This window comes from Tigriopus californicus, chromosome 7 (assembly GCF_007210705.1).
Source record: "Tigriopus californicus strain San Diego chromosome 7, Tcal_SD_v2.1, whole genome shotgun sequence".
Lineage (NCBI taxonomy): Eukaryota > Metazoa > Arthropoda > Copepoda > Harpacticoida > Harpacticidae > Tigriopus > Tigriopus californicus.
This window is the reverse complement of record NC_081446.1, coordinates 10,153,689-10,173,617: the sequence shown is the minus strand read 5'-3', so window position 1 is coordinate 10,173,617 and position 19,929 is coordinate 10,153,689. Positions and strand designations below refer to the sequence as shown.

At 42.6% G+C, this 19,929-nt stretch overlaps 2 protein-coding genes across 2 annotated transcripts; both read right to left on the bottom strand.

Annotated features, from left to right (window-relative positions):
- Positions 1 to 456: 456 nt before the first annotated feature.
- On the bottom strand, positions 457 to 4,201 carry LOC131883810 (centrosomal protein of 104 kDa-like). The gene is made up of 5 exons (XM_059231383.1): positions 3,885 to 4,201; positions 2,631 to 3,077; positions 2,019 to 2,404; positions 1,207 to 1,675; positions 457 to 1,147 (listed from the first exon to the last, which is right to left on the bottom strand). Exons 1-5 carry the CDS (start codon positions 4,017 to 4,019, stop codon positions 608 to 610), a joined length of 1,977 nt encoding a protein of 658 aa, XP_059087366.1. The 5' UTR covers positions 4,020 to 4,201; the 3' UTR covers positions 457 to 607.
- Positions 4,202 to 4,488: 287 nt separating this feature from the next.
- On the bottom strand, positions 4,489 to 18,903 carry LOC131884004 (FMRFamide receptor-like). The gene is made up of 5 exons (XM_059231625.1): positions 18,669 to 18,903; positions 14,008 to 14,450; positions 9,259 to 9,601; positions 6,880 to 7,294; positions 4,489 to 5,766 (listed from the first exon to the last, which is right to left on the bottom strand). The coding sequence occupies exons 2-5, from the start codon at positions 14,409 to 14,411 to the stop codon at positions 5,408 to 5,410; spliced, it is 1,521 nt and encodes a 506-aa protein (XP_059087608.1). The 5' UTR covers positions 14,412 to 14,450; positions 18,669 to 18,903; the 3' UTR covers positions 4,489 to 5,407.
- Between the last annotated feature and the right edge of the window lie 1,026 nt (positions 18,904 to 19,929).

The following is a 19,929-nucleotide window of genomic DNA, read 5'->3' as shown; positions in this document are numbered from 1 at the left end:
CTTTACGTGAATTCTGCTCATTCATCATTTTGCTTATGATTCTGTTACAAGGAGCAAATAGCTCGAGCTTAAAATTTTTCCATTTTCTGCGTATGTTTTCTTGTTTTGTTGCATATTGAATTGCATTTTTGCAACAGCCCTGGTTATGACCAATTTTCAGAGTACACTTTGAAGAGATTTGCCAATTAGTTTTTGCCCCAACAATGATTTGAACAACCTAAAATCATAAATTGAAAGGCAAATTTGACGTCTTTGAGGCACTTAGAATAAGAGATCACACATTTAGTCAATCTGATATTGTAGAACAATGTGCTGCAAAACCCAACGCATAAGGAGGAACAAGGCAATTTGGTCAATAATGATTCATAGTTTGTATTACAGTAGATCATATACCTTTATGAACTATATTTGACTTTTTCACCAGCAGTGTATTTGTTCTTCTTGATCCTTTATATAAAGATAGTAGAGTCTTGATTACCCTAATTTTTATCATAATTTTGTTTAGTTACAAACGACATTTGTCCAACTCTGATAAGCTAACAAAAGTCAATCCTCCTCTCCCAATGTAAATGGAGCTCTATAATTATTGGTATGGGTGTGTTAAAGTTTAAAACTTTTTATATAGACTACGCAAATTGTGGTTGGCTTTCCGATTCTTGGGGTTATCCGGTGGAATGAGTTCCCTCACCCGGTCAGGATCGATTTTAAACAATTTCTTCATGATCTTTTCTCCCAACTTTCTCACACGTGCCGTAGTATGATTCACAGCCGCCATGCCGAATTCTGTCACTTGATCCAAGGATGAATATTTCCGGTCCACCAGGTTGAGTTCATCAATCATGTAAACAACCAGCTCAGCCTTGATGACTGCCATTTTGGGATGCTCCTTGTTAGGAGGAAGAGGTTGAAGCAGTTGTTGTTGGATGACACCTGTCTCTTGGACATCAGGTGCTTGTAACATCCTTTGAATGGTCGCCTCGGCTTTGTCTGAGACCCGGTCTGAGGTGTCACATCCCCTCTGAATGAGTTCTTTGTAAACTTTTGAGGTGGAGGCTTCAATTTCCTTCTTTGAAAGCTTGTATTCAACTAGGAAACTTCCAAATAAGATTTCAGTGATGTTACATCCAACCGTGAAGATAGCCCAGACCTGGAACATGACATGAATTAGATTCATCGTTTGGAAGCGATTCCGCCTCCCCTACGTACCTTATCTTTGATCATCCGCACCACAATCTGGGTTGTTCCCCTCATCATCTTGGCAGGTTTCAAATCGTCTCGATTGTACGACTCTAGAGTCCGCTGGATCTCACAATCGGCTTCCTCTTTAACTGAGGGGTTTTTATTGATGGCTCTCATGATAGTCTCCTCGCCGAACACCTCAATGGCCACCCTGAGTTCTTTCTTGTCCTGTTCACTAAGACGGGTTTTCCGCGGGGATCTTGATTCCTCGCTCTCTTCAGGATCAGCTTCAGCTTCAGGCAACGTGTCTTTAGCGGGATGGATATCTCGATCATCAATGTAGACGTTGGACAGATCGATAGGTTGGGACCTGGTTGGACTTGGGGATCGTGGTGGGGTTTCTTCTTGCGGCGTGGGACTCCGATATGGAGGGGTAGGGGTTCTTGATTGACGAGATGGTGAAGATATCGGAGAAGGCAAACTTCGCCGAGGGGATCTTGAAAGCGAAAGGAAAAGTGTTCTTGAGCATCTGGATGGAATGGTGGTATGTGGCCTTGAAAGGGTTCCCGATCCAACAGCTACGAATTGATTGCGTGCATGCAGTTTATCACAGTGACTTAGTTCCTAGTTCGAGCAAGTGCCAATGGTCGTTTTTCGATATGGAAAAGGTGAGGTCTTTGAGTGTGAAGGATGGAAAGTGAGCGAGTCTAGTGTGACCTACGGGAAACGGGAAATGGTAAAGTTGGTTACAAGAATACGTTTACATACATCCACTAGGCTGTTAAACGGACCCTTCTTTTACGTGCGTGGCCACTATTGTGTCTATAAGTGAAAATCACCTCGGAGGGGGAAGGGATGTCCTTCGTGGCGGGGGCTCTTGACCCGGCGAAGGACTTCGGCTCTTAGGACGGCTCTTGTGTCTGACTGGGGGAGGCAATTCCGTTGGCCTTTCGTCATTGATAGGCAAATGACCATTCTTCTCCAAGAGGTCGGAAACGTTGTATTCTCTATAGAGCTCGTCTCGTTCTTGTTGTATCTGCCGCTCGAGCTCTTTGACTGCTTTGTAGTCCTTCTTCTCAAGATGAATGGCCTTCGATACTCCTTTGGCTCCCAAGGCCAATCCGGCGAGCTCCAACCCCGCGGTGGCTTCGTTAATTTTATTCTTATACTCCCCTCTCCTTGCCTCCTTGGCCGCTTGACGACAAACTTCCAATTGTTCAATAACCTTGGTGTGAAAAAAAGAAATTTTTGGTGGAGAAATCCTTATCACATCCTCGGCCTCCCTTCTTCCATTCCGTCTTGGGTGAACGCAAGTGTCTTGTGAAGCCATACAATTGGCACCTTATCTGAATAAGTTTACGCGTGATGGCTTGCAGTTACAGGGCCAAAAATAATAATCAAAGGGTTTGATATCTGTCTACTCAGGGTACTTTATCCATTGGCCCTCTTACCTCAGCAATGTCGGTGTCCATGTACATAAGGAATGCCAAATCGTCTCGATGAGAGAGCTTATACAATGGTTTCTCCGAGTGTTTGTCTTTGTCAATTGGAGTACCAATCACATTTAAACCCATGAGACTGACTTGATTGTACTCATTATAACGATTTAAATGGTTCTTCTTCAATAGAAGCTTGAGGAACAACCCTTTGTTAAAGCCGTCAACTTCGATCGTTTGCATTTGTCGGCCTTTGAAATTGATCTTCTTGTTGCTTTCCAAAGCAACCTCTCCCAATGAAGCAAACAAGCATCTTTTGTGATCGGGAGGTGCATCAGGATGCTTGGGATTGGGCATCATATCTCCCAATTGAATCTCGATGGCGGATGGAATCAAAGTGTGATGCACCATGACTTGGATTTTTTCGATGTGGCTGCATGTCTCCAATTGTATGATCAAATCCTAAATGAAGAGAGCAAACGTGCTGTTGAATATTTTGCCACGGTCTCAGACGTCACAAGTATGTGTGGAAGATCAACCAAGGAAAGGACGTGATATATCTTTCTCGAGTCCATGGATCAACACATTGATAAAGAGGCCAGTAGACAGTGTGGGCATATATTATGCTCTGTTCAAATTTGCATTCAACATCTGGGGAAACCATTGCTCCTCAGGGAATATTACCGAGAGGAAAGTGATTTTCCGAATCATGAATCTCTTTTGAGTGTTTGGTATCAATTTGACCTCACTTATGATCATAACATGGAGTCGCGGTCATCAAAAAAGAAAACAGAACTTAGTTTCCTTCCTTCGTTCCTGCTTCCTTCTCTCTTTCCATACTTTACTCCATTGACAAGCCTCCATCAGCCTCCATCAACCTCCTGTATGGACTAAAGGTCAATGGAATTATCGCATTGCACATGCGGACAACAAGCTTGTACTCGAATCTGTTGTAAGAACATGGAGTCAAGTGCATGAGAACTCCCGAAGAGCAAGAAGAAGAAGTCAATGGCCTTCAGCATCAATCGCTTTTGACCTCTGACCTGTCAAGTGTCTAGATATTGATTACTCGACTGAAGTGGTGAAACACATCCCAATGATTTTTGGTCGAAGTCTCGCTCTCGACCTCTCGACGATCAAATGTTTTCCCAGCACCAATGAATGATGGCTCTAGAGCCCCTTAACCATGTACTAGTTACAATGCATTACCCACGTGCAGCCCTAGAAGACTAGTCTTGTAATCTAAACCGCTAGCTCAATAAACAATACCTCTGGGTAAATACAATATTGAGCCGCCCTCCATCCTTTGCACTCGGGTCCAGGAGATAATAGCTGACTGGGCGTGTAGTCCTCGTCGTGGCTCTCACAATAAACCACACGGTAAGGCAATCTATGAGGGCCCATTTTCAATCACTCTGACACCCAACCGGCTTCTTGATTCAATCTCTGCTTGCACTTAATGACTACGTTAAAGGTCCAATCAAGCCATGGTTCACGATAAGGATTAATCCAATCAAGGGTGCTGGGAATTAGTTCACGTGTTCTCTCGTTTGGACGGCGTTCCAGAATGCCTTAAGGCCTTAAATTGTTCTGGACAGGTACTCGTTGGGTAGTTCTCGCTTGTGACGTCACGCCCATTCTTTCATCAAAGGTCCCTGAATCGGTCTTTAGAATTGAGGTAGAAAGCGTTTGTTGCCCGATTGGTATCCTAGAAGCGCTCTATTGTGCATGACTACGGACGGATGTTCCAATGTTCCTATTGGGAGCGCGCATATATGAAATATGTTTCAATTCAAACTTAGAGGGTACATCCAAAGTATGATTGAATGAATAACTGGACGAACAGCGGTGGATGGAAGTAGACAAACAATGTATTTAAAACTTTAATAAAACGGTGTTTTTTTTTCTAAGCACTAGTCGCATTGAGATTAATGGGTGCTACCAAATACTTCTACCAATATTTTGAGCATGTTCTTGAACGTAGAATGATGAAAGGAACATGGCCATTTGCATCCCTTGATTGACATGTAATGTACGTTCAGTGGTGGGGCAGGGTTCGTTCGTGAGACGTCACGTTTGAGATTGGGCTGTCTTCATCTCGGGCTCTGGTGTATCTCCAATGCCAGGAGAGCATGGGATAAGGCTATCATGATTACAACCCATCTGCAGAATTTCTCGCACAACACCCTCGTTTTCCCTCTTCAAAGTTGTAACGGTGGTTCTTCTACTCTTAGGAGATCACGTCTTGAATGTCCAAGGTCTTTTTTGGGAGGCCTTTGCTTTTGCTTTTACGGGTGACAGGGCCGTGATACATCTTCATTTGAACAATGCCACTCTCGCGTGGGTTTGCCATCATTTGCACCGTCAAAGAGGTTCTATTCATTGGTAGAACCCGCAACTCATCTTTAAGAAGCTAGACTGGATGGAGTTCAAGTTGAAGCCTCGAAATTTCTCCTGGTAGAGTAAACGAGTACAAAGGTTTTCCAACGTCTAAGAACCGAAACGACCTCAAGGATGCACGCGTTTTCAGAAGTCGTGTACAATGCATGTATCTACCCCTCATTGGCAACCCCGATTCCGCCAAGAGATTCATCCAATTTGGCGCACACCATCCAACGATAAGTTGGTGGGTTGGTGTCTCCTTAAATGTTTTATTTGACACACTTTCGTGCCTCTCCTTTGGCTTTCGCCGGAAGCAGAAGACCCGGGGATCTCTGTGGGAGTGTGGTTTGAGATGAATAAAATCTTCTTGATCCATCTCCTTTGTTAGGCCTCAAAATGACGCTCAGTATTCATAGCATGTTTGAGTGTGCCCGCTGACCACCATAAATGGATTTTGCACAAGGTCGCTGAGTGGATTTGTTCATTATCACCACCATCTCGAGATCATCCTCATCCAAGGAACTGGACACATGCTCCTCGTCGGTGGGAACCGTCAAGTAACTGGGTTTTCGGCTGGGCTCGTCCTCGACTTCAATACTGGATTGAGCGTCCGTGGTATAAATGTACTTTGTACAAACGCTTGACATGGGTAACTTGGCATGGGATCCGACCCCATTGCGATAGGACACCTGGGTCTGATCCATGGCATCGTGGGACCCAGTAGGAGTACAACGGATCAGCTCCATTAACTCAGCACGAAACTTCGTACCTGAAGAAAAAAATGGAAAGAAGCTCCATAAGTTTTTGGCTTCAAGACTTCCAGATGAAACCTAGGCCACCAAGATCAGGCAGGACCAATGGCGAGGTTGATAGTTGGCGACAAGTGCTCAATGCACCCGAAACTTTTGTGGTCGCTCCTCTTCATAAATACAGTGGTCGTTCGTTATTTCATATGATCTTGAGTTTGAGGTCACTCAGGACGGGGGAATCTACTTTCTTTATTTGACCGGAGCTAAAAAATGGCAACTTTGAAAAGAACCCGAAACTGCATTGGTGCATATAAGAGTGTTGAATTAGGTGCATTCAAAGTCCCGAAAAGGACATTTAGTAAACCAAGGTGGGGGATGTCCCCCCCAAAAAGCTGCTTTGACACTCTTCTCTCTTTTTCTTTGTCTGAACAAAAAGAATACATGGTCAATCAGATCTAGGACTGATGGTATCTCGACAACGTTGTCTAAAATGTGCTTTGTCAACCTTCGGATATCGATTCCAGATGACGTTTCCACTCAATCGATAATGCTTGCAGTAATTTGAAGCTATATGATAGATAAACACATACCATGCATTTAGAACTTCTTTCAAGTTGTGTAAGGAATAAAGTGGACGGAAAGGAAAATAAGATGGCCATTGATTTCTACCACTTTCTAGTTGTGTTGCTGTTAAAGATAAAGAGAACCACCTTGATGAACAAGCACATTGTTAAGGTTTTGTTAAGTCGATAAAGCAATGAATTCTATTCAAACGAGCGTGGCTTAAGCTCTGACTTTACTGAATCAGTTGGCATAAGGAAACTCCAACGGCGAGTGATCATATGCGTGTTTTTCGAGCCAGATGAAAAAGGCCTTCTTTTCATCTCCACTCAAAGGTTCTTGCTAAAACAACATTGGCGGTCTCAATTTGGTTGTGGAACAAAGTGTTCCTAACCCGAGCAAAACGAGTCAGAGTTGCACGACCAAACCAGACAAACTGAAGAGTTCAATGCTTCCGAAATGTATTTAGTTAGATTAAACAATAAGTTCAGCTTGCGTTTCCTCATTGATTGATTTCAAATTCGAATTCAACATTGCCACGTTTCCGAGCTCTCAAAGGAACCACAACCTACCTCTCCATGCGTAAATAATGAAGTTAGACGATGAGTTGATAGCCAACAGAAGATGTGACACCGAAACCATTGTGGTGACGAAGGTCGTGATCTCGCAATCCTTTGGCTCATCCGAAGGCCAACGACAGTAGATCACCTCATACAGATCCGGGATTATCTTGGCCGACTGGCAAAAGATAAACAAGAGCGAGATGCCAATTAAAACGGCTGCCAAGTTCTTCTCCTGCGTCTGTCTTGTGGTAGGGCTATCCTCCCGAACACTTGAGTGATTAGGATGTGACTCGGAATTGGAACGTTGAGTTTGAGGATTGATTCCTTGCGACTTGCCACGTCCCGAATCGCGAGCCCGACCGAGTCTGAGAGCCTTTCGTGGTGACTTGGAGAGTGAGGATCGGCTCTTATTTCGAATTGGGCTCTGAAAAGAACAAGTCAAAAGGAACCCTTACTCACGATGGTCTGAATTCGAGTTAGCACCAATCTAGGGAGGCCAGCGTCAAGACAACGGCACTTCCTCCGTGTAGTGTATGCTGTACGTGCAATGTGTTCTCGTGCAGGGTGTTTTGAAAGAAGTGGACCACCCGAAATTCAGCTATGTAACTTGCAAATGTATTCATCATAACAAACACAATGGTTGGCAGCTATATAATCTTAGTTAACGAAATCTTTTAATTGATGGGGAAATTTGAGGTTATGCGATAACTTTTCAGGGTGCTTTAAAGTAGTCTGAAATTTTTAGCTACAGGTAACTTTTGGACCTTCTTGTTAATGGATGCTACTTAAATTTTAGGCGTACAGAGTTCTGTGAATTAGCACAGGCATACGACGTTGTCACAGAAATTTGACTGCCCTTTATTTGCAAGATATTTGGGTCTACACCCTAAACGTACATAATGTACAATGCTCGGTGCTGGTGACTTTTGAGATGACTTTTTGAGGCAGAGACTTTTCATCTGCAATCTACTGCACGCTTCTTGAGTGAAGGAGGAGGACAGTTCCACTTTACGACAAAATTGGACACTCTCAAAAGCTCGTGGCTGAACAATTGTCCACACTCGGCTGTGGTGCTGGTCATTCTTGGTCGCTCAGCATGTCCTTTTTTTATTGCTTCTTGGTATAAATTCTTCCTCTAATGTCCCTTTCAGTTTTTCATTCCACACTTTGTTCTCTTCCAGTGTCATAGAATGCACTAACGAGCTTAGTCATAGCCCCTCCTTTCCTCTCCGGTTATCAGAACAATATGATGCCATCAACAACTTCTTTTTGCGGACAATTATTCCTTCTAATCACGCTAATATGGGGCCAGCAAGCTGTTCCCGGGGGAAATAGTTTTACTGCCTCTTCGTCTATGTGAATAAATTGGCCCCAACGGCCATGGGTCCATTTTGTGGGCGTCAAAGTTTTAAAGTAGACGGGAAGGATTATTCGGGCCCAACCCCTTGAAGTCTTTTTTGGAACGTGGCCACGGATGACCTAAAATTGCGTCTGCTGAGCAAGAGCTCACAAATGAGACCCAAGAGAGAATTTTGGTCCCATTTTCGGAGCTTTTCAGAGCAAAATACTCACGACACATCATTGAATTTGCATTTAAAATGAGTACCACCTGATACGCCAAAGAGCCTTGCTTATGACCGTTCTCTCTGTCGATCCTTGCCAAACGACTGTGGGAGAATAGACCTTTGTTTAGGGATAAAGCCCTCCGGTAGACAATAAAATTAGCTGGAAACTCTGCAATCTCAATCTGATTCATTTCCAAGGTTTCATGCATTGTTAATGTTGTCAATGCAGAGATACTTTCCTCTCTCTTTCGCTTTCGTCAGCGCCTGTACACTACCCAGATACCTTGAAGGACGACATAGTGCCATTTACCAGAACACAGAGGCAGATTTGTCATATCTTTCGTTGTTAGGTTGTTGGCGTTTCAAAGCGAACATCTGAGTGAGTGACGACAAATGATGCCTTTCCAAGGCCTCAAGCCGAATTTTAATGACTCAAAACGTTGCCAAATTTACTAGAACGGCAACTGTTTCCTCACTTCGATGGCAACAGACAGAACTCTTGAATGAATTCGAGTTGTTGATTTATACGCTCTAGAGATTATTGAACCAGGAGTTTCCCTCAAGTCGACCTCATCCGCAAATAGACTCACTCCAAGAAATTACATTTCCCACTTGGGATCATTTGAGGTGAGTGTTCCGTCTTTTGTGCCTTCAGAGTTGAGACGTGTTCCAATCAAATCAGCTTCCACCTCGCAAATCAAAGTATTTTTCTGCGCTTCAAGTCAGCTCCGTACAATTTATATGGTGTTCAGTATACTCTATCAAAGACGTACTGCCACAATGAGGTTGCTATTTTGTTTGCCAGGATGAATTTGAGTCTTACCTCTTCAAAGGGCAATCGAGTGGTGTTTCTGACAGTGCTCCGATATCGGAACTTCTTTTGAAAGCTCGTGGATTTATAAATCTTCACCATGACCATCCAATTCAGCACGATGATCGAGATGTAAGGAATGATCTCCACGAAGATGAATTTCGACCAGAAGATGTAGTAGGTCACATAGATTGGGTTTTGTCTCATAGCAGTCTGATAGATCTCGCGTCGCTCCGAATCATAACGGAGCTCGAAAAATTTGGGAATGTTATACAACGTGGTGAGTCCCACGGACATCGGAATAAGGACCTTCTTGCCACGGAAATGCCTCAAGGGATGAACAATGGCGAAATATCTGCAAAAAAAATCAAACCATTCTTCTTCGTTTATCTGAATTTGCATGGGCATTTCTTTTGTGTAAAACGTTCTTGAGGTTGGGCAAGATGTTGGTGNNNGGGCGAAGAAGATCAAACTTACCTCCTTCAACCTCCCTTGAAAGCTAGGCTACTCAGGAGCTAATCTACAGTCTGTTGGCTAGCCAAGAACGTATGTTCTTGATATTGACTTAGGAGAGGTTTTTTTTCTCGTTGTTTCTGTGCCGCTATGTCAAGTGTGTGTCCGGGAACAAGAACGCTTTCAACATTGACCGAGGACGGAATATAAATCAACTGAGTCGCGTTAGAACTCTCTCCATTCTGATCAACGGAAAGCTATCAGTAATATTCAAAGTTTTCCTTAACTATCTTCAACTATGCATTCAATTTGCAAGTCAATGTAAAAATCAATGGGAGGGCTTCTTCTAGGCTTTGACAGCAACTGGAAATTGAATTTCGTACCCAAATTTTGAAGCATCCTCAACAGACGACGACTCGGAAGTCGTACATAAAAAGATAAGACAGCAAAAAAAGATCCACAAACTTTGTGCATGCAACGAAGGGGCGTGACATTTTTTGAGGACAACGCGACAAAAGCTGTCCAAAACTGGAATTCAATAAAGGCCTGAAAATCACTGTTTGTCATATATTGTATCCTTGGCCATGAATGAGTCACGATCTCTTGAAACAGAGCGCCTCCTCTACTTTGTGACAATCGCTCGGCGCAGATAGACATTTCACCGTCCTCGCTGTGCTTTATGGGCAACAATGAAGTCTGCAGGCAAGTTCTATGTAGAAAGACAACAAAGTGGGCTCCCTCATTAATAGCTAATGGCATTTTGAGCACAGGTAATAAGGATCAAAAACTGGGAAATCCACCCATGATTGAGGGAAAGAGCTAACGGTCGTTGGGCAGATAAGGTCTCCAAAGGTCGTTCTGAGCAACTATCATCGATTTATTTAAAGAAAAAAGAAATCCTCAAAGCTTCTGTCGATTACAAAATGACTTGGGAAAGTGACCTAAGAAGTGCCCTCGATCAAAACGATGTGGACGCGATCCAGGCTCTTTTAGCAAAACCCCAAGTGAAGAAGGAGTTTGACAAGACGAAGCGAAATATCACCGTGGTTGGTCTGCTGAATCGTGCCATCAAGCGGAACTGTTCAGCCGAGGTCTTTGAGCTCTTAGTGGAACGGACAGCCAACTTGAATGGGCTCGACAATTCCGGAGTGGGTGCTATTCACACGGCAGTGTTGAGCAAATCTTTGGCTAAAATAAGATTCCTTCTGAATCGAGGCGCGGAAGTGGAACTTCGAACCCCGGAAGGTGAGACGGTCCTTCATTTGGCTGCCAAGCGGAAGGACGTGGCTGAGATTCTAAGAGCCTTAATAGCCCATGGCGCCAAAGTCAGCTTAAAAAATGGCATCGGCCGACTGCCCATTCACGAAGCGGCAGAGTTTGGACATCCGACCAATGTACTCATACTTATCAAGGCAGGGGCCTATTTGAATAGTGTGGCTGTGGACAAAAAAAGGGACAACTTTGTGACCCCGCTCCATTTGGCCGTGCGCTTTCGTCACCCTGAGACCACAAAAGTTCTGCTCCAATATGGCGCCAACCCCAATGAAGAGGGTCGATATGAAAAATATCATGGAAGTGTGTTTGACTTTGCCAAACAGATGTTCCAAATGCCCGAGCACAAGGACTCCGTGGGAGAAATTGTGGCCATTCTGGGGCATTGGCGGCGGAATTTGAAGCAAATCAGACTAAAATATGACGTGGGTCCAGAGCGACGATCCAGGTCACAATGAGAGAAGGTATGGGAGAAAAAAGGAGAAAAATGTGCATGGAAATTGTTTTGAAAAGGAGAAAAAAACTGGGCACACGTTTCAAGAACTGTCCGTGTTTTGACTTGAAGTTCCAAGCCTTTTTTTCTCAATAAATGTACGCCCTCGTGCTTCACGATTGGATTTCGTGGAAACATTCTTGTCCTGGTCATGGCATCAAGTTTCAGCGCTCTTAAGAGAACTTCAAAATTTCCATTGTCCCACGAATTCAATTGAACCTCAACACTCGATGGATATTTTCGTCTGGTTCGACGAGGGGCCTCTCTACGTAGCAGGCAATTAAACTCGTTGCATGTTGTCACACAGGCAGGATCAAGTTTCTTCATCAATCCATTACATGCATGCTTTGTGGCACAAACGATAACACGGAAACTTACTATTGGTGCTACCGAGTAGTTCAACGACACGTGGAAAAAGTGGTTGTGGTTACACATTAAGCCATAGACTCCCAAGGGAACCAAATGAAAGCCAGGGCAAGGCGATCGAAGAGGCTTTGTCTTCTCAGGCCCACCCCTAGAGACTCAGTTTAGTTTGTTCGTTAATCAACTGACATATGAGCAACCTCTTGATGTGTCCTCTCAACCTATTGGATGCTTTGGAGGATCAAAATCATGAGGCCCAAGGACAACTCAAGTTCTTTTGATTTTCATCTCATCTTGACTATGTGTACAGCAGAAGTATCCCTCCTTGCTGGCGATATCAATCTGACATACACGATTCTTCGAGAGTTCTCGCGCAAATTAGAGGCAAAATAATTGCGCAGATTCAGATAACATTGTGAACCTGCGAAGTAACTGTATGCGATTATATTGAGCTGAAACAAGCGACGGTTTGTCCGTTCATTGGCTTTACTCAAAACTGTTTTCAAAATCATGCCCAAAAGACAAAAAAAAATAGAATGCCTTTCAGCTCACGCACACTGAATCCAGGAAAGTTAGATAATCTTTTCCAACGGGATTATCATTAGCCTCCTCCTGCTCCCTCCTCCGGTCTCTCGTGGAGAAGGACTTTCATTACATAATATGAGGCTAAGTTTAGGAACCCCTCCCAGTTCCATGACGCAGCTTCCGATCATTTCTTAACGAAGAATTCAAATACTCGTCGAAGGCTCAATTAGCCTTCAAGAATGAGGAAATCTTGATGGACCGCCAGGAGAAGGCATTAATGCTATCATTACAGGAGATCGAGACTGTAAAGACCCCTTAAGGCTGTGGACGTATACTCCAATTGGCTGGCTTGGATCTTGTGGCTGCAATGCCGAAATTTGCTTTGAGGAAGGCTGTTCCCTTCCAAATGTTTTTCTACGCTCATCAGGAGTTTCAAATACGCCTTATGATAAGCATGAAATGGTCTAATCTCAAGCCTTGAAGCCTGAAGGCCATCAGAAATTCCATGGCTGAGAGTGGGCATATTTTTTTGATAAAATTCAAACAGCTCTTTCACATCAAGAAGTATCCTTTCCGTCAAAGCACAGCTTTTTGAACGCTACTATCTCTTAATTTGGAGACCCTTTTCGGTATCATTTGGATTCATTGAGGATCCGTAATTACTCCCACGCCCGGAAGCACCTTCGAGCCATTAATGAACAAATCTCTAGAATTACATCGCAAAAGCTGAAGGCCTCTCGCTCGCTTGAAAAAGATCTTGACATTTTATTCGACTTGAAGCTAGCTTTGCAAACAAGATTCAAAGTCAAATTTCGACGAAAGCTTAGATCCAAATGAATGTTTCAAGAAGTTAGATAATGTCATTCAAGATGGGCCGAAATGTTAGATGTTACGGACGATAACAGCCTCATGGGACTCTTTTTGCCCGCCTGAAGAATAAATAAGACAGAAATTCGGTCTCCAACTCCTACACTATTATACGACATCCACTCATTCTCAGGTTATTTTTTCTGTTTGTTCACCGTTCCGTAACTGTAAGCACCCGCTTTCTTCAGTTAAAAAGATTCATTCGACCGCATTCGCACGGAGACGAGAGCATTCATGAGACCTCCGGTAGTTCAAGGTGTTGCCCATTCAGCTTTTTGTCACGTACGGCAAGAACTTGAACTCGAAAGCTTCAAACTTAATTATATGCTTTCCCATGAAGGCGGCACAATTTTCTTTTGATCGGAATTATTTTAAACCAAATTGAGATTTGGTTCATAAGAAGGGTGTAGTCTTCGATGACAAAATGACGAAAAATCGATATTTATGAACTAGTTTTAACGAGCAGAACCTTGAGCTTATTTTTAGATCAGGTTAGTTGAAGCACTAGAGCTATGAATAAAGACAATATCTATGCTTCTGATTAATCAATGAAGGCATTGTGATCAATCAAGGGTATATCAATTTCACGTTGAAATTCACATTTAGCCTTAGACATAACCTTGGTTTCACTTTTTTCGAAGATGAAAGCATGTTAAAGGTGCCAATTTGAAGACATGAACCCTAAGTCTTTTTCAGTGGAGAACGAGAGACTGGAGCTTCTCTGAACTGATCTCTAGGAACGGAGCCGCATGTGTTTCCTCATACGCTTTTTATCTCGATGTTCTTACCTCTCTATAGTCACTGACATGGTCAGATAAACTGATCCCACCCGCCCAATGTGAGCGCACCCGTAGCAAAACGGTAGTATGAGCGGGTAAATCCTGTTCTCGTAGTAGCGAGATAGGCCGGGGAAGCCGAAGATCATCTGGCTCATCATAAGGTACAGCACATCGAAGAAGGCCAAGGCCACTAGTAAAGTGTGAAAGGAACTTCTCATTCGAGGCCGCAGTAAGACCACAATGGCCAGGAAATTAGCGGCGAGGCCGAGCAGGGTGACCGTGGACAGGGTGACACCCTCGAACACGAAGTCAAACGAACTGGCTTCCTCGGTCCAGGCAGGGGTCGGAGAAGACGAAGAATTGACATGAAATGATTCGTTCATAATTGAATTTGTCGTTTCTTGTGCCTCCATGGCTCGATTTAAATGATAAATGTGGTCGGGTCAATCAATCTGGAGAAGAAAAAAATAGACTGGAGGTTAATTCCGGGAGAAGTTGTTTTCCCGTATGCTATAAGTAGGTCATGTCATGTTTGTTATGTCTTGACAGGCCCGGTCATTTCCGACAGTTTCCATTTCTAGATGTGGTCCTTGTTATCGCCCTGTAACCAGGAGCCAACCAAAACCATACGCACGCATACATGCACTATGTCGTAAATGCATGGGTATTTGTTCAAAGACCAATATTTGCCGTGGCACTAATCCATTGACAAGTCTTCTCACCATCACTGAAGCTGAATTGCATAGCCAATTTGTTGTGAGAAACGCGGAATCCCAATCTTTCTAGAGGGCGATTGTTTGTCAAGGGGATTAGGGCCTCTCGCGGAGACCCAAATTTCCTTCCTCGTTTACCAAATCTCACCCAATGGTGAACAGAGCTAGAGTCTGTCCCCGTGTAAATTCTTACCATTTTCAACGAAAATGTTCCCCCTTTCAAAGAAAATTCTCATAGGAACATGTCGTCGACTTCTCAAGGGAGGCTAACTGATTTGTCACATTCATAGCAAAGAAAGGAAGAAGAGTACAACAAAATGTCAGCCCATTGTAATGTCATTCTCAAAGATGTTTTAGAACATGGCACCAAATGTTTGATAAGAAGGGCAATGCTAAACTTGGGGAAGTGACTCTTTTGGTTCAGTTGAATATGCAACGAACGAACGCTCAATGATTCTCTTTCTCTCTCTCTCTGTGCCTTTTGTTGGTCCTTTCAAGCTCTGACTCATCGAGTTCATTTTCTAATCATGTAAAATCTACTCCACTCAAAATGCTTACATGGGTTGAGTACAAAGCTGATTTTGGAGGGATGAATGTTGTTTAAAAGTCAAACTTGGCCACGAGGTCTGATTATCTGACGAGATGGCCAAAACCAGCGGATGTTTTGGCCCGGAATGGTTTATTTATGTGGTTCAGATGGTCATATAGTTTTCGACAGGTGATGAAAAGAGAAGGAGCTATGTGTTGCACTGACATTTTTTACCGCTGATATTTCTATTCACAATGCAAAATCTATTACCGTTCTTACTTTTTGCATTCAACATGGTAGTGGCACAAAGTTCCTCGCTCTGGCTAGATCTGCTCTTGATGTTCAACAACAAGGAACGAATACAGTACATTGCTACAAATCTTCAGTTTGTTCTGCACTCGGACGCATATGTCGGTCTTCTCGCATTCTGAGCATAACTTAGATAGTAAGCGAACATAGACAATTCGTTGGCCGATGATTTGAAGGTCCCAGAAGACAGTTTTGGGGAATAGACCAATTCGATGGGGTATGACATTAGCAAAATTTGCCCAACACTTCTTTATCTAGCATAGCTCACAAGCCATTAACATTTAATGACTGTTTCTGATATATCTCTTTAAGAAGGGTCATGTTGAAACAACGCGGTTTGTCATGGAAATGCCATGCTGATCATGTTTTTTTTGTCCGCTTGGAGGAGTAATGATGAGCTTTTAAATCAATGTTTTCATTAGAGCTGTTGCCTTTTCAATGGATAAAACGTTTTGCTGTATAAACTTGAAACACAGTACTAAGAGCGTAGTTCTTTGCCAAACCATTAATCATTAAATTATCTTGACCAATGGTCTTTTGTAAGCATGATTCGTGTCAAAGACCAGTTCGAGTTAAAAAAAATCGAGTGATTATTCAACATTGAAAAGGTCCCTCCAGAGTTCAATAATTGATATTCAATTCAATGTTGAATTAGAGCAAAGTCGAAATACAAAGTAGAGATGCATCGAAAATTCGATGCATCATTTCCTTACTTTATATGCCTAATAGCTCTAAAAGTTAACTCCACTTAGAATGAAGTTTCAGTCCGAAATCCTTAGATGGCCAATTGTTTGTAAAAAATATGGTTCAGATTTTAAATGGCTTGCCAATGAATCAATTTCGAGTATATATATTGTTTTTACGTCGAGAAGTAATTGCAGAAGTCTGTCGGTTAGGATGTGCGAAATTGCTGAACCGAGGCATTGGGAAGAAAACCAGCTAGTTCAACCCTCTCCAACTTCTGCTCTACATACAAACAACATTTTGTGTCTGGTTCTACTAAACAGGAGACAAGAGAACAAGCGGGCAAAACTTACGTGACATGCTGCATCTCGCGAAAAAAAGAGGGGGGGTCTCGATTACACACACAACTGACGATTTGTTCAGTAACAAGACGTATTTGGTTATTCAGTTTCTCCACCAGGGTTTCGATATTTGTTATCAAATCCATTGAATTGGAATGGATTTTGTGGTTTCTCTTGATGAGTCTCGATTTATAAATCGCTTGGGAATGGAGTTAGCCAAAGGTATGGGACTACGTTTTTTATGTTTATTGTTATATATATTCTGGAAGACAAATTAAACAATACATTGTAGCTTCTTATAGTGGTACTGAATTTTAAGTGTCCTTTCGATTGGTCCTTCACAATTCGCACTTTTTTTACTTTCAAGTTTTGTTGCAATAAATATACAAATCTTTAATTCAATGCTTAAATTTGAAGATATTAACGTAACTTACAACCTACTCGTATAAAAAACAGAATGAGGTTGAGGGTCCAGTTAACATCGTTATCTTCGACACATGGCTTGTCTAAGTTCCAAGGAAAGTTTACTCTTTTGGCACCAGTTTTATCTTTCCAGAGAAGATCAAGACAAACTCTCCAATTAAGTTTTCAGTATTCATAGTGAATACCCTCTGCATGTTCGGAAGTTTCTCATCCGACTTGAATCATTCATTGGAAGTTATTGAGCAGGAGTAACAAGCTAGTTCGTTTTACCACTTTTCTTGTCCTTAGATAACGGAACCAACTAAGATTACAGACCTTGTTTACACATGCAATCCTGTACATATATGCGGTATTTTATCTATACGTATACCCATTTCGTTTTTCTTCAGTTGCATTTTGCATGCAGCTCAATATCAATACCAAATGGTGAGGGGATTTTTGAAGCGACTTGCACTATCAAAACTAGCATAAATCCGGTGAAGAGGGAATACAATATGCGTAATACAGGATTAAAGTACTCTCTGAAAAGTGCTACTTGTCTGGATTTTGTTGAAATTGTTGGATTGCGCCCTTCCGTTGCACTTTATTTACATCTGGTTTCCGCAAGATACCAAGAAGTTGCCAAGCAAATCGAGGGCCTCGAGACCCATAAAAAGTGCTTAATGGAGCTTCAGAGCTGCTCCTACGGGAACTATGAAGTATGCACTTGGAACTGAGAAGAAATTCGTGGCGAGGTTTTTCCTTGCAAAAATGTGTTCGGGTTTGCCAAGGGAAACAACGCTCGGGGTAACTGACACCAACTTTATTGTGATGTCATAGTTCAAGCCTTTTGGAATACCATCTCGATAGGTGAGGGTGTCTCTGAGCTCTTGAAGGTCAAGTCCAGTTTTAATACTAAGAACGGCTTTCACAAGCTTTTCCGTCTCGTAAACATATTTCTGAAGTTTTGAGCGGGTTGGACAATTAAATTCTTGATGCTGGTTTTAAAACCAACTCATAACGCAGCCTAGATTTGAAATGCATAAGGAGAACCTGAAATGGGACTTTGAACGAGCCTGAGTTTGTTCAGATTGATGATATGTGACCCCCTTACGGCTATCATTATGTTTAAACCCTAGAAGCAAATGGCCACCAACACCTCCACGTGTATGTATTACATTGTACTGCCCTCGTTCAGTTGGACGTTCTGGCATTCAACATTCTTTGGGTCTTGTTGGGTCCAATTTCTTCTGGGTACGAGTAACTTATTGCTTGAACGAACTTGCCGCAGGGGATTGAGGGGGCAGAAATATGGCCACATTCAGGCTTATGTTTCTGGTGGTAGTAAATTATTGTCAGACCAACAACACTGCTTTCGATATACTTAGGATCACCCAAGGAACAAATTGAGATTGGTTTGGAGTCTCTCGCTAAAATGCCATTTCACCCATAAAACATGAAATAGGAGCCCAATAAGCCTAGGAACTATTTGGAGTTTTGGCATTCAGAACTTTGTGCTTATTTACAGTTATGGTTGAGTTTCTTTCGGCTCACTCATGTTGAACAAGCTTCCCCACCAGAATAAATCTGAGGACACGTCCAATGAAAGCTCATAAAACCCGTTCGAACCCATACTTTGAAACAACATAATTCATCCAACCATCTCTTCTAGAGACTGCTTCTTTCACATACCTTTCCAATCTCCACTCTGATGGATGCTGGAATCATTCGTGAAGTCGATCATCACGGGGTGAAAAAAGAGCACTATTGTTGGCACACTTCTTGTCCTGAATCCATTCGAATTGACATCAAATATCACTATGGGATTCCACTTCGAGGTTCACCGAAAGGAGAGCAATGTGAACCGTCCAAACGCTTGGATCTCTCCCTCAACAATTTCCCCTCGAAACTTGATGCCCCCACCAAGCCTTGAATGTTCCGTCTTCCGTCTTTGCTCTGTCCTCGTTCTGTTTCTCTCCCGGGCTTTGACTGCGCGAAACACGAAGGGACGAAAGACAAATCTCGGGAAACGTGCTGCTCGCCATACAAACGAAGTCGATGCCGTTTGACTGGCATTTGGGATGAGACATTTGTGCAGAAACGATTTGCATCTTCAAATGCAAGAAGATCCAGTATGGACGTTTTTATCGACGAGGCATTCAAGTAGGTTCGAGGCAAAGATGAGGCGTAAATTTTTTAACACTTTTCTATTTTAGTTGTTGGTTGAAGATTTGGTTTAGGAAAGCGTTAACAAGAGATTTGATTGATGAATGATTGATCGTTGGAATTTGATTTTCTACCTGCAAAAGTCAATCAGTTATGCTCAGTTCAAGTTTGGCATTTTTAGGTTTGACATTGACTTCTTTTTATTTCGCTTAAATCTCTCTATTGGTGGTTCCAAACCTAGAAATTTTAAATGGCATCATCACATTGTTCATGATTCATGTATTAAGGGTTGGGCAATTTTCTTCTCTAAATTTTCCAATGCTTCGGCTATATGTATATGCTGAAACATACAGAAAATTTGGGTCCCATCAGGATTTTAATGTTTAGTAGAGCAATGGGGAGGGAGATCTTTACCTAGGTCCTTTAGAGCAAGTTTCGGTTAGCACTAATTAGTACGTGCAATGTGTGCACGACCTCTAAACAAGCAAATTTCCTTCCAGTAAGGAACACGGAACTCTGTGCTTGTGGAGTGAGTGTGAACAAAAGAAGGTATACCCGTTCCCCAAGGAGCAAATAATACTCTTGAAAACAGAAATAAGCGACATTGCGCAAATATTGGGATTCTCCATTTTTATCTGATCACTGATGAAATAAACTGTTTTGGTCATTGCTCGCGAGCCATGTTTTGTCTGAGTGAAATGAAAACCAATCGCTTGGGTATCTTCGGAAGCTCTTAGGTTAGGAGGATTGCCTCGGAGCAATCATGCCCATTGAGAGAACCTTCATA